Genomic DNA, 13,065 nt, shown 5'->3' with positions numbered 1-13,065 from the left:
ATGGGTAAGAATGGTGTCCCTAGCCTCTGTTTGTCAGAGGATGGAGATGGATGGCAGGAGAGAGATCACTTGATCATTGCCTGTTAGGTTCACTCCCTCTGGGGCACCTGGCATTGGCCACTGTCGGTAGACAGATACTGGGCTAGATGGACCTTTGGTCTGACCCGGTACGGCCGTTCTTATGTTCTTATGTTCTTATGAGCAGCCGCGGGGCCAGCAGCAGCAGTTTGGGTGTGTGGGCTAGGGGTAGAGGGGTGCTTTTCTCAGGGTGGGGGGCTCTCCGTCTCCCACTGGCATGGCCCTGCAGCTCCTAGGCGGAGGGGCCAGGGGGTTTCCGTGTGCTGGCCGCGCCCACATGCCCTCCCCTCACAGCTCCCATTGGCTGCAGTTCCTGGACAGGTGGGAGCTGCGCAGCTGGTGCTTGTGGCAGGAGCAGCATACGAAGCCCCCTGGCCCTTCCGCTACCTAGGAGCTGCAGGGGCATGAGGCGGAGCTGGGTAGGGAGCCTGCGAGCCCCACCAAACCCCCCCCCCCAGCACCAGCATGGTCCCAGACCGCCTTCCCCAGCACCCGCGGCCTCTCAGGACGTGTGTCGTTGTTCTCCCTCCCCCCCCCCCCAAGTTTTAGTTAGGGGTATATAGTAAAAGTCATGTACAGGTCATGGGCTCTGAATTTTAGTTTATTGCCCGTGACCTCTCCATGACTTTTACTAAAAATACCTGTGACTAAAACGTAGCCTTAATCACTGGTCTCACCCAGTATGGCCGTTCTTATGTTCTTAGAACCGAGCAGAATACATTTTAGGATATTTTGGGGCAGTCTCTTTGGAGGAGGTTGCCTAATAAAGAATGATCTCCTGTATACATTGCAAGTTATTCTAAATTACTGCTGTTGATTTACATGTGGTAATGTGACGTAAAAAACAAGCATTTGCCATATTGTTTCTTTGTTTTATGTCTGAAACTGTGGTAACTTTTCTGCAGCAGTTTACTGCTGTTACATTCACATTCAGTCAACATGCTGTAATGTATTTTTAAACAGAATTATCTTAAAATAATCATGTTGTCTATTTAAAATTTACCTGCGGTCCTCCAAGACACAGAATTGCACTTCCAAGTAAACTCAGTAACAAATTTTGAGTCAAGATTAGGTGACTCCATTGGTCTTAATCATTAAGATTGAGGAAATAATCCCAGTAGAAAAATAGATGGCAACAAGGGACTCAAAAGACTAGTGCTCACTTCTGGTACTTTTTGTAATTTTCTGATAACCCCTCAACCGGTTTAAAGTGTATAGAAGCAATAATATTCTCCTACTTTTGAAAAAGCTCGGTGTGTAGGTATTTAAATTCTACAGGAAACATTGTTGCTAAGTATAATGAAACCTTCCTTTGGGCTTACTCCTTTTGTGGTACATAGACATCTGAAGGAAAAGCGTTTTTCATAGCTGCACTGTGTAATATTTAACAACTCATTGTCAGTGTATGAATCTAATTCAGTATCTGATTATTAGCTCTTTGTGTAAGCTTTATGGTCTTACAGTATACTAGTTACAGTAAATACTAAAAAGAATATTTCAAAAAAGTTTTAATCTTTTGTAATGTCTCTTTGAAAATAACAATAGTAGTCACTAATTGTCATATTTATTGTAGGTGCTACAAAATATTTTAGAAACAGAAAATGAATATGCTAAGGAACTACAGACAATGCTTTCAAACTACTTGCGACCGTTACAAGTCAGTGAAAAGTATGTGAGTTTTTTGTTTTCTTTTAAATTAACTAAGGCTTAGATTTTGTTTTTCATATGATCAAAACTTCTGTTTTACAAGCTTTTCAGTTAAGTAGATGCTTGGCATTGAAATGTTTGCCTATAATCTCTTCGACTTTGATTGTAAGATCATTGGTGCAGGGTCTGTCTTTTTGTCCTCTTTGTCCAGTGCCCAGCACAGTAGGGTCCTGATCCATGATCAGGGCTTCTAGGCGCTATGGTAATGCAAATAAATAATAATAGTAAATATAGATTTGACAACAAAAATGTGATTTTGAGGAAAGCAGAAATAGAAGTAAAATTATATGTAGGTTGGTTTTTTGAGTTTGCAGCTGCTTACTGAGCTTTATTTTTCTTGGCTCCAGATTAAACTCTGCAAATACTTCATATTTAATGGGAAACCTGGAAGAAATCAGTTCTTACCAGCAGATGCTTGTACAGTCATTAGAAGAATGCACCAAGTAAGTACAAACAGGCTGCAGAATTAAAGTTGGGATGTTCTTTCTTCTGCATATTCTGGGGGACACTGTTGTTTCTGGAAAATGAAACTTTCATTTTTCAGTGCTGTCATCCCAAGGATTGGTTCATCTTTTTACAGCAATCTAGGCTTGAAATGCCTCTTTACTTTGTCACTTCACTTCTGTTACCGAGTTCTGTGGGTGCCAATACAATGGTTGCTGAATTTTGGAGGTCACTTAAATGAAATGTTTCGCATGTACATATTGTAATTCTTCATGCATTTTGACAGTTAAGATATTATATATCAATTAATAAGAGAGGAGAATACCAATCTCCCTTACACAAGGCAGCTCCTTTACCATATAATAATGCCAGTTTGCGGACTTCTGACATATAGATTAGTGTGATGATTTTCAGCATTTAAACTTACATGAAGATAATTATTTAGACTTTTCTATCTGATTTAAACTGTAGTAGACCACCTTCCTGTAATGTCCTTTATTTCCTGTTCTTGCTACTTAAAATAATGCTATTGTGTAATATATTGAGACCATAATGGATGCTGGTAGGTGGGCAGAGGAAACAGTGCCCCAGGACTACAGAAAATTGCAAATATTTTATATTAAATTCTCCTCATAAACACATTGGCAATGCCAACTTGTATTTTCAATTTAATTTTCATCCTAGTGTACTGACTTGAGTTGCTGACTTCCTGCTGTTTCAATCCAATCCATCATAACTCCTGTAGTGTAGAAGAATGCCTGCCATGATGTCTTGATTTTTGTCAACTTGCCATGTTGTTTTGGCTGGCAAACCTGCTCTACAAACTGATAGCAGCTTCTAGGCTCAAAATAGGTTTACCATTTTATTTTTTGGCAGGAACCTTAAGGTTTCATCGTTCAGGCACTTCGTGTTGCAGTGTACAATGAAAAGATGTGATGTACACAAATGACCAAATGCAGACACTCTGCCAGAAATTTTAAATAGTTTTTATGTTATAGTATTGCGAGCCTAAATAATGTGACATATTGACATGCCTGAGAATGGAAATAAATTGACTATCACTTCCTCTTTTCAAGTAGGGTCATTTTTTTTCCTGCCCTTTGAGTTGCTTGCAAAAGGTTCATTGGTTTGTATCTCAACAACAGATATTTTCCAGTGCATTGTTAGGTGTCTTTTCAGGCATCTTTCCGTCTAACTTGTTTAATCCTGCTACTGGTGTAAATTAGATTATTACAAAACACACACGCCTTAGCCGCTTGATAAAGTTGTGGTTTGTTGTAGGATTTTTTAGCATGGCAAAATCTCCAGTGTTTTGGAACCTAATCTTTGCAGGGTAGTTTGTTTTTTTGTTTGCAGCATTCTGGAAGTTTCTCTTGTGTTCTATAGAAGGTTTGTCCTCCTTAAACTTGTCTCCAGACACTTATATTACAGCATAGGCAATGTGGTTCCCCACAGACATTTCTTGTCTGGCTGCCTGGGCAGTTGGTGCCATCAGACAAATTCTTTTAAGGTTACTTCTCTCTTCATCAGTAAAGTGCAGTATTTGAAGGGATCCTAACAAACCTACACCTCAGGACTCTTCCTAGTGCTAGATTTAAATTAAGTTAAACTATTCTGTCTCTACAGATTTTGCCCAGCCTGTCGTCTCATTTTCGTTTAATTGAATAATATCTAAGGGAAGTGAGAATATGATTATTGGGTGGAGCTGAGTGAGATCCACAAACTGTCTCTGAAATACACTTAACTTTGTGTGTGTGAGGAAGAGAGGGAGGGAGGGAGGAGTAGAGGGGCCAGTAAGGGTGATGGTTGAAGAGGGATGGCTTTAACTGAAACCTTCTCATAGTCATGAAGGAAACCTTGAAAATGTGAATTGAATTGTAAACTAATAGAGTTCTTCCTGAGTTTGTAGGCAGCCTAAAACGATAGCTTGGAGCAGTGTGAAATGCCTCTCTACATTTCTCTCAATGAGTTATTAATTGTGAAACCTAAACATGACACTATAAACATCAACAACCACTTAATGCAGTGGTCCCCAAACTTTTGAGGGTCGCTCCCCCCCCCTTACCTGTGGGGGGAGGGGGTTCTGGACAGGGGTAGGGGGGCTGAGGCTGGGGCCGCAGCTGGGGGTGGGTTTGAGGCTGTGGTGGGGGCTGGCAGCTGGACCTGCAGCCAGGTGGGGTTTTGCCCCCGGCCCCGCCCCCAGCCTTGGCCCTGGGCCAGGAACGGAGCCACAGCCAGCAGCCGAGGCTGGGGACAGGGACAGGAGCCGGGGACACGGCTGGGTGCAGGACCAGAGCAGAGCTAGGGGCAGAGCAGGGCCCATGGGAGCTGGCCTAGACCCTGCCACACCCTGTCAGATGTTCCTCTGTGCCCCCTGGGGGGTGCGCCCCACAGTTTGGGGACCTCTGAGTTAATGTGTTTATTCCACGATCCCAAACAGCATCCTCGATGCATAAGCTAGAAAAGTGAATGGGTTACCAACTGCCTCATATAGTGTGTTGTGTGTTAATTAGCTCATGTCAGTGGGGAATGAATAGTCTAATATTACAATGCTTCTAAAAATGTACAGTAGAGAATAATTTAATGGTCTTTTGGTAAAAGTACAGAATGTGTGAGGGGAAGGTACAGGTAATTTGATGTCGTTGTGTGGAAAAATTATCAAAAATGTATCAGTTAAACAGAAAACAATATTGAGAGAGACAGAGAAATCCTTTTTCAGCAGCAATTCAGGGGGTGAGGGGTGGCCTGTTGCCTAAAAACATTGTTAGTGGCATGTCAGTTTCCTGATAAAGACCAAGCCTATGTGGCTTTGAAATAATGTGAAAAAAATTATGCTGTAGTTAATGATTATTTTTGTTGCTTCACTATATGTCCTTATACTTGGATAGGAATGTTGATTTTACTCATATTAACGGTATGACCCTCTTATTAAGAAAGTCATCTTCAGTCAGAACTATGTTAACGTGAACAAGGAACCTTTTAGTTTGCACCTGCAGTGTCCACTTGGGGGAATTGTGGGGCAGTGTAGACAATCCTGAAGGCTACTACTTTTGAACATATCCCCCTCATAATGTTTCAAACATTCTGTTATCTATTTGCATCCTTCCTCCCACCCCACCAAGTTTATATATAATCGTTTTTATATTATTTTCTATTTAACTACCATACCTTAAATGGAATGTTTTTAGATTATCGCAAATCCACATAGGATGCTAACAGGGTGACATGCTTGTACTCCCACGAGGATGCAGAAGTCTGCTGTTGAGTCATCTTGGTATTAGGTGCTTTGAGATTTTTGCTGAGAACTCTGAGGTTAGATCAGATGCATAGGAGCTGCATAGGAGTGCTCTGGGGCTGGTGTACTCACAGAAAGAAAATAATTGGTGCTCGGCACTCACCAGCCACCCGCTGATCAACTGTTTGGTGGCCCCCACCAATCAGCTGTTTGGTGGCGGGTGTGAGGCGCTGGGGAGAGGGGCAGGAAGAGGCAGAGCTGGGGTGGGGCCTTAGGGGAATGGGTGAAGTGGGGGCGGATCCTCGGAGTGGAAGGGGGCTGGGGCACCCACCCAGAAAAATGGAAGTTGGTGCTTGTGATCAGATGTGTTCAATTAACTCCAGATTAGACGTATTAGAGGAAACATGGGTCCAGACAGAAAAAGTGCTACAAGGAAATCCACAAGAACAGCTGTTATTTCTTCAAACGGTTGAGGGATGCACCCCTTTCCCTCAGAAGCTAGCTGAGGAGGGCAGACAGGCGTCTCAGTTATTCTCCGAAGTCGTTGTGACTGTTTGGGGTACTGTCTGTACCACTTCTGAACTGTGCATGACTTTATGAAATTGCATCATGAACTTACTGTCATGGAAAGCCTGTAAGTATGTGGATCAGCCATGAATTAGCAAAGTTGTGTCCTGCTTCTGCCTGGCCAGAGACAATAGTGAGGGATCAGCCCACAAGGATGGTCTGTTCAGAGTAAAACAGGTTGGGACAGTGGGTTTGTTCTAGCTGGGAAAAAATGCTTCCTCCTCTTGTATGAAGAGAAGGGGATTTGGAAGCAGTGGAGAGTTCCCAGGAGGTAGAATGAAAGAAGCAGAAGTGTATTAAGGGACTCATAGGAAGGAACTAGGGGAGAGAGCCATTTTATACCAGATTAAGGTGAGGGAGGCACAGCAGGGGCAGGGTAGGTAGGCAAAGGGGTAGAGGACCCTGGCTGTCTGCCTGGACCTGGATGGTTGCACAAGGGAAGGGTGAAGTAGGAAGTGAGGGATGTTTTATGATTTCAGATGTTGATTTTACTGTATGCTTTGTACTATCTTGTGCTTTACATGAGTAAGGATACAAAGAGCATAAACTGGGCAAAGTGTGTGTGCTCTGTGCCTCACCAACTGCTGGGTACACCTGAGAGAGTTCAGTTGTAAACCCGAAGCTTGCCACCTTTGGGGTGCAGTTCTGGGAGAGGGGTGTGTTTTAAATACCAGCGAGCCTGAAGCACAGGCGCTGACTTTCTGATTTTCCGCGGGGTGCTCCACCCCCACTCCGTCCCCGGCCCTATCCCCACTCCACCCCTTCCCCTAAAGCCCCACCCTGCCTCTTCCCGCCCTGCCCCCTCCCTGAGCGCACCCCGCCATAGAAGAATGGTGCCTCCCCATACGGGGGGGAGGAGGGGCAATCTAAAGGGAAAGTCACATGATCGGTCATTCATCCCAGTCCCACCCCCAGCAACCCCCACACACCCAGCCCGGGGCCACCGCGCTCTCCCCGCCGCACATTACCTGTAGGGGGGCGCTCTGTCCTTCTGCTGCACCTGCCCCCCCAGCATGTTCCGCCGCCCTCCATGGTGGGAGGGAGTCCGAGCGGGGAACTGCCTGTTTGGGGCAGTGGTTGGGCTCTGTCCAGGCTCCAGGAACTTGGAGATCCAGAGTGGCAGAGGCTTGGATTCCCATCACAGCAGTCTTGGTAGGCAGTGGTGCTGGAACTAGTGCTGGGGTTGCTGCCGCACCCCCTGGCTTGAAGTAGTAATAACACACCAAATACATGGGTTCCATCATCAGCACCCCCACTGTAAAATGTGTGCCTGCTAGTGGGTGGCCAGGAATGGGGGCTCACTAGGATCTGTGACAGTCAGAAGTTTTTGTTTTTCTGTTTAAATAGGTTCAGTCTCAGGTTGTTATGGCTGTGGGAAAAAAAACTTAAAAATATGAAATGAGTGCAGCTTATGCAGCTGCATCTTCTGGAGCTTGCAGAATGCCTGAAATAACAGCTCCATTCATTTAGGGGGTGTTAGCTCACATGCCAGTCTTAAGACTTTTAATGTCTACATTGCTTTGATAGGAAGCGAAGTAGTTAACGTATACTATACAGATCTACACATTTCAGTCTGAGTAACTGCTTTTTTAGGATTGGATTTTTAACTCCACACAGTGGCCCTGAAATGGGGCGCAGTTGGTTTTATTTTCCTAAAGGAGGGGTCAGTTTTCAAAAATTTGAGAGACACTGGTTAGGCTGTAGTACGTTTGTAGTGTTTAGTTATCATTAAAGCCACACTCTGAGAAGTGCGTGGTGTGCGTGTCTATGTGTATGTAAGTGTAAATGTTCGGGGGCTTGTAGTATATGTTATCTTTCATAGCAGGATTGGGATGTTACTTCTAACACCAGGAAGGTGACCCACTGCTAATCACTATTTTCAGAAACAGGCTTCTTACCTGCTGCTGAAAGTGTTTTAACTGCTACTGTTGATAGGACAAAATTGTTTTTAGCACCATTACAGAAAACAGTTTTGAGGTTTGGTGAAAATGATGTTCTCCCTACGCTAGCTGTTAAACTATTGTCAGCACTGGGCCAAATGCTAATAATGGGTCATTTTCCTAATGCTTACCAGAGAGCCCGTGTTGCTTTGGAGTAATAGGAAATTCTGAATTTTAACATTGTGTTCCATTTCACTGACATTTTTAAAAAGCTACAGAATATATAGCCAGAGGAAAAGGGTTGCAGACTATTCATTTCACTCTGATTAAAGAGCCATACAGTAACTTTATTGTGTTTTAGTTTAAATTTTTCCCCATAGTGCTGTAAACTTACACAGCATGTTAGATTGGAGCAAAGAACATGTCTTAAAGAGTTTACAAGCTGAGCGAGACAAGGTGTACAATTCAGGGGAAGACACGTTTCTCAGTAACTGTTCAGGGAAATGGAAGAATATTGATGAGGAGACTGCTGGAAGAAGTGAACTTAAGTGTCAAGAGCAAGCACATCTTGTAATGACGATGAAAAATTTTACCCCATCTACAATATCAGTAAAGTTTTTAGCACCAGTTCAGGAGAAACCAATTTATTTTGACAACCACTTCCAACAGGTCAGTTTTCTAGTTGAGACAAAATTTAATTTTCCAACTTTTTTTTTTAAATTGAAAGTATATCATTTTCTCCCAGAATAACAACACATGCCTGTCAATAAAATGTATTTTTTAGGTAGGATGTAAATTGTTATAATATTATTATTGCGAGCAGGCCTGCTGGTAGTCAGTGAAGGAAAAAAGAAATTGAACTGGTGAATCTGGACTCTTTCCCCCTAATTCCCATCAATGTATATTTCCTCAAATTGAAATGACTTTACAATTTAAAGGGAGTTAGTATAATTATTCTGTTGCTCATTAATATTTTCCAGGGATCAAACTAATGAATATTAATATTGTGAAGTGAAATATTCAAAGTAAGGAAGTGACAAAGATAAGATTACCCACACAACCTTAACTTTGCCCCCTTTGTGTGTATGCATTATTAGAATTCAGGGCCTGATTCTTCACTGGGTTACCCCAAATTTACACGGTTAACTTCAAGGCATGTACACTCCAGCCGCTTGCTAATAGAAGGTGTCAAGTATCAGAGGGGTAGCCGTGTTAGTCTGGTTCATGCTACAAAACGTCTGTTAGTCTATAAGGTGCCACAGGATTCTTTGCTGCTTGCTAATAGAAATTTGAGAGAGAATTATGCAAAAAAAGTTATTAAAAGTGTATTATGCCTGTATGTGATATAACTGTTATATCTCTCTGACATATCTAAACAGATCTTGACCAAGACATTGTGAAAAGAAATTTTCTTCTTCGAGTGATTGCTCCTATGCATTCCAGTTAGGTGTGCGCGCTGCGCGTGCACGGCATCTCGGAACTTTTTTACCCTAGCAACACCGGCGGGCCGGCTGGCGCCCCCTGGAGTGGCGCCACTATGGCGCTAAATATATACCCCAGCCGGCCCGTCCGCTCCTCAGTTCCTTCTTACCGCCCGTGACGGCCAGTTGGAACTGTGGAGTGCTTTTCGTTCTCCACGATCCCTAGCGTTCACATCTTTCTTGTATATAGTTAGTTTAGTAGTTAGTTTACAGTTTTAGACATAGTTAGTGTATATAGATAAGGTGAAAGGGGGGGGGTTTCCCCTTTTACCGCACCCGGTGCGGGCTCATGCCCAAGGCACCGGGCTTTAAGCCCTGTGCGGCGTGCCAGAAGCCTATGCCCATCGGAGACCCGCACGACGCCTGTCTCCGCTGCCTGGGCGAGGGGCACAGAACGGACAAGTGTTCGATCTGCTCGACTTTTAAACCACGGACCCGGAAAGAGCGGGATATCCGCCTGAAGCATATCCTAATGGAAGCGTCGCTTCAACCTCCGGCACCGTCTGCGCCGGCACCGCGAACTGCCTCGGTGCAGAGCGCACCGGCGGCACCGAGCCGCTCCACCTCCGCGGCACCGTCGATACAGAAAGCGACCGCGAAGTCGCGGCACCGCTCGCTTTCGCCGGCGAGAAAGCAGAGACTGGTGAAGGCAATAGCTCAGGCCCGCTCTGAGGACTCTGCAAGAGCGGTTGCACAGCTTGCGGCCCCCGCGGCGCCCGTGCACAAGCCGTGCACCGGACCCTTGACTCCGGCGCCGCCACGCTCCCCGGTACCGTCCGCGGTTGAGCCCCGGCTACCATCAACGCCGGAGACATTCACCTCCACAAGAGACCTGATCCAGCTCATAGAGGCACCGGGCCTCCGGCCCCCGGCACCGCCGGTGCGGGCCGTCGTGTCCACGGGGAAGCCGGCTAGAATGACCCGGCCACCGTCCCTGGACAGGCAGCATGGACGACGGTCCCGGTCCCGGTCCCGGTCCCGGTCCCGCGGCAGGTCTCCATCCAGGCGCTCGCGATCTCGGCACCGCTCGCCTTCGCGGTACCGATCGCCATCAAAACGTCGGTCGCAGTCCCGGTACCGCTCGTCATCGCGGTACCGGTTGTACTCCCGACGCCGCTCGAGATCCAGGTCGCCATCGCGCCGGCACCATCAGAGATCGCCGTCCCGGCGCTGCTCTCGGCACTGCGACTCGCGCGGACGTTCGTGGCACCGTCGATCTCAATCCAGGTCGAGCTCCCGGCACCGGTCGAGCTCCCGGCACCGGTCGAGCTCCCGGCACCGTGGCGGACATCACTCCCGGTCGCCTTCCCGGTACCGACGGGAGCAACCTCGCGCTTCTTTGCCATCCGGGGACAGACTGCCCCATTCGGCAGCACACTCTGCCAGCGCTTCGGCACCGCCGTGGCCTTCTCGACCCGCGTCGGTCGCTTCGGCGTGCCGCCCACCCCACGAGACCATCCTCAAGGGGCACAACCGTGGGGCTTTTGGGTTCCATGGGGCCAATACGAGGCCCAGGGGGTGCCTTTTCCACCGAGGCCCCCCGCGTCAGAGCGCAAAGTCCCAGAGGCGACGGTGTCCAGACCGGCCCCTTCGACTCCAGCGGCGGATGCTGTAGCATCGGAGTCCCAAGACCACTCGCAGCCCGCACCCCCCGACGGGCAGGTGGCGGGACCATCTTCGGAGACGGTGGTCCAGGGGTTGTCCTCCTCGTCCTCGCCTGATGAGGCGGTGGCCGGTGCAGCAACAAAGGAGCCTCCCCCTATTGATGTGAGAGCTCACCAGGACCTCCTTCGTCGTGTGGCAACGGCGATGGCCTTGCCCATAGAGAAAGTGCACGAGGACGAGGACCCTATCACCAACGTGGTAGAGGCTGACATGCCAGTGCGAGTTGCACTGCCGTTTGTACGGACGGTGCAGAAGAACGCCACCGCTATCTGGCAGACGCCGGCGTCCGTGCCCCCTACAGCCCGTGGTGTTGAGCGAAAGTACTCTGTCCCTCCCACGGGCTATGAGTACTTGTATATACATCCGACCCCGGACTCCCTGGTAGTCCAGTCGGTTAATGACAGGGAGCGGCACGGTCAACCGGCTGCGGCACCTAAGTCAAAGGACGCAAAGCGTATGGACCTGGTAGGCCGGAAGGTCTATTCTGCAGGAGGCCTGCAAATGAGGATTGCCAACCAAATGGTCCTCCTGACGTCCCTGGCGAAATTTACCGAGCTCCTGCCGACAGCCTCCCGACAGGAATTCACGGCCATGTTGGAGGAGGGAAGGAGGTCATCTAGATCCTCAATTTTAGCTGCCCTCGACGCTGCGGACTCGGGTGCGAGGACCTTGGCCTCCGGGGTCACGATGCGGCGTATTGCCTGGCTACAGTCTTCCACTCTGCCGCCGGAGGTCCAATATACGTTACAGGACCTCCCCTTTGATACTAAAGGGTTGTTCTCTGAGAAGACGGATTCTAGGATCCAAACTTTAAAGGACGGCCGTATCGCGATACGCACGTTAGGCATGCATACGCCAGCGACGCAGCGTAGGCCATTCCGTCCACAGCCCTCCCGACCGGCCTACCAGTCCCGGTATCGCCCTTACAACAGCCGACGTCCGGCCCAAAATCGCTGTCGTCCATCCGGCAACCGCCACAACCAGGGCCAGGCCGCTTCGAAGGCCCCGCAGGGGGCTAAACAGGCCTTTTGATGGGACGCTCGAGGGCGGCCCATCACTCTCCCTTCCGGATCCTTCCCCTCTGTTTTTCAACCGCCTATCCCATTTCTTTTCGGCGTGGTCCCGATTAACAACGGACAACTGGGTGCTCCAAACAGTCCAGTCGGGATACCGCCTGCAATTTGTTTCGCCCCCTCCTTCCCACCCACCCTCCCTGTCCCTCTTCAGGGACCCCTCTCACGAGCAAGTCCTCATACAAGAGGTCCAGTCTCTGTTGAGCGTGGGTGCCATAGAAGCAGTGCCTCAAGACAGGCGGGGCAGGGGATTCTATTCCCGTTATTTTCTCATCCCCAAGGCGAAAGGCGGACCATCATTCCCTCTCTGGATCCGGGAGACTGGTTTGCCGCCCTCGACATGAAGGACGCATACTTCCATGTCACGATCTACCCTCCCCATCGTCGTTACCTTCGGTTTCTGGTCAACGACACCCACTACCAGTTTGCAGTGTTGCCGTTCGGACTTTCCACCGCCTCGAGGGTGTTTACCAAGTGCATGGCGGTAGTCGCCGCAGCCCTCCGTCGTCGTCAGATGCACGTTTACCCGTATCTCGACGACTGGCTGGTTCGAGGTCAGTCCCAGCAACTTGTGATGGACCACATGGCAGAAATCCTGTCTCTCTTTCAGCAACTCGGCCTTCTCATCAACACCGAGAAGTCCACTTTGATTCCGACGCAGCGGGTGGAGTTCATCGGAGCGGTCCTCGACTCCACACTGGCCAGAGCCTGCCTCCCTCACGCTCGGCACCAGTCGATGGTCTCCATCATCCGGGACCTCGTCGCCTTCCCTACCACGACGGTGCGCTCCTGCCTCCGCCTCCTGGGCCACATGGCCTCGTGCACGTATGTCACCGCCTACGCGCGACTCCACCTTCGTCCGTTCCAGTCGTGGATCGCATCGGTGTACCGGCCACACCGAGACCCCATCGACATGGTGGTCACGGTCACCAGGA

The 13,065-nt window shown here is 48.4% G+C and overlaps 1 protein-coding gene across 5 annotated transcripts in view; it reads left to right on the top strand.

Moving 5' to 3' along the window:
• ARHGEF7 (Rho guanine nucleotide exchange factor 7) overlaps positions 1 to 13,065 on the top strand; it is a 194,661-nt gene that overhangs the window by 107,420 nt on the left and 74,176 nt on the right. For all 5 annotated transcript variants that reach the window (XM_045007703.1, XM_045007673.1, XM_045007687.1 and 2 more), the window contains 2 exons: positions 1,652 to 1,746; positions 2,133 to 2,228. In XM_045007703.1, coding sequence (XP_044863638.1) covers positions 1,652 to 1,746; positions 2,133 to 2,228 — 191 coding nt within the window. The remainder of the gene's footprint in view (positions 1 to 1,651; positions 1,747 to 2,132; positions 2,229 to 13,065) is intronic.

This window comes from Mauremys mutica, chromosome 1 (genome assembly GCF_020497125.1).
Source record: "Mauremys mutica isolate MM-2020 ecotype Southern chromosome 1, ASM2049712v1, whole genome shotgun sequence".
Taxonomy (NCBI): Eukaryota; Metazoa; Chordata; order Testudines; family Geoemydidae; genus Mauremys; species Mauremys mutica.
This window is presented reverse-complemented; position numbering and strand designations above follow the sequence as displayed.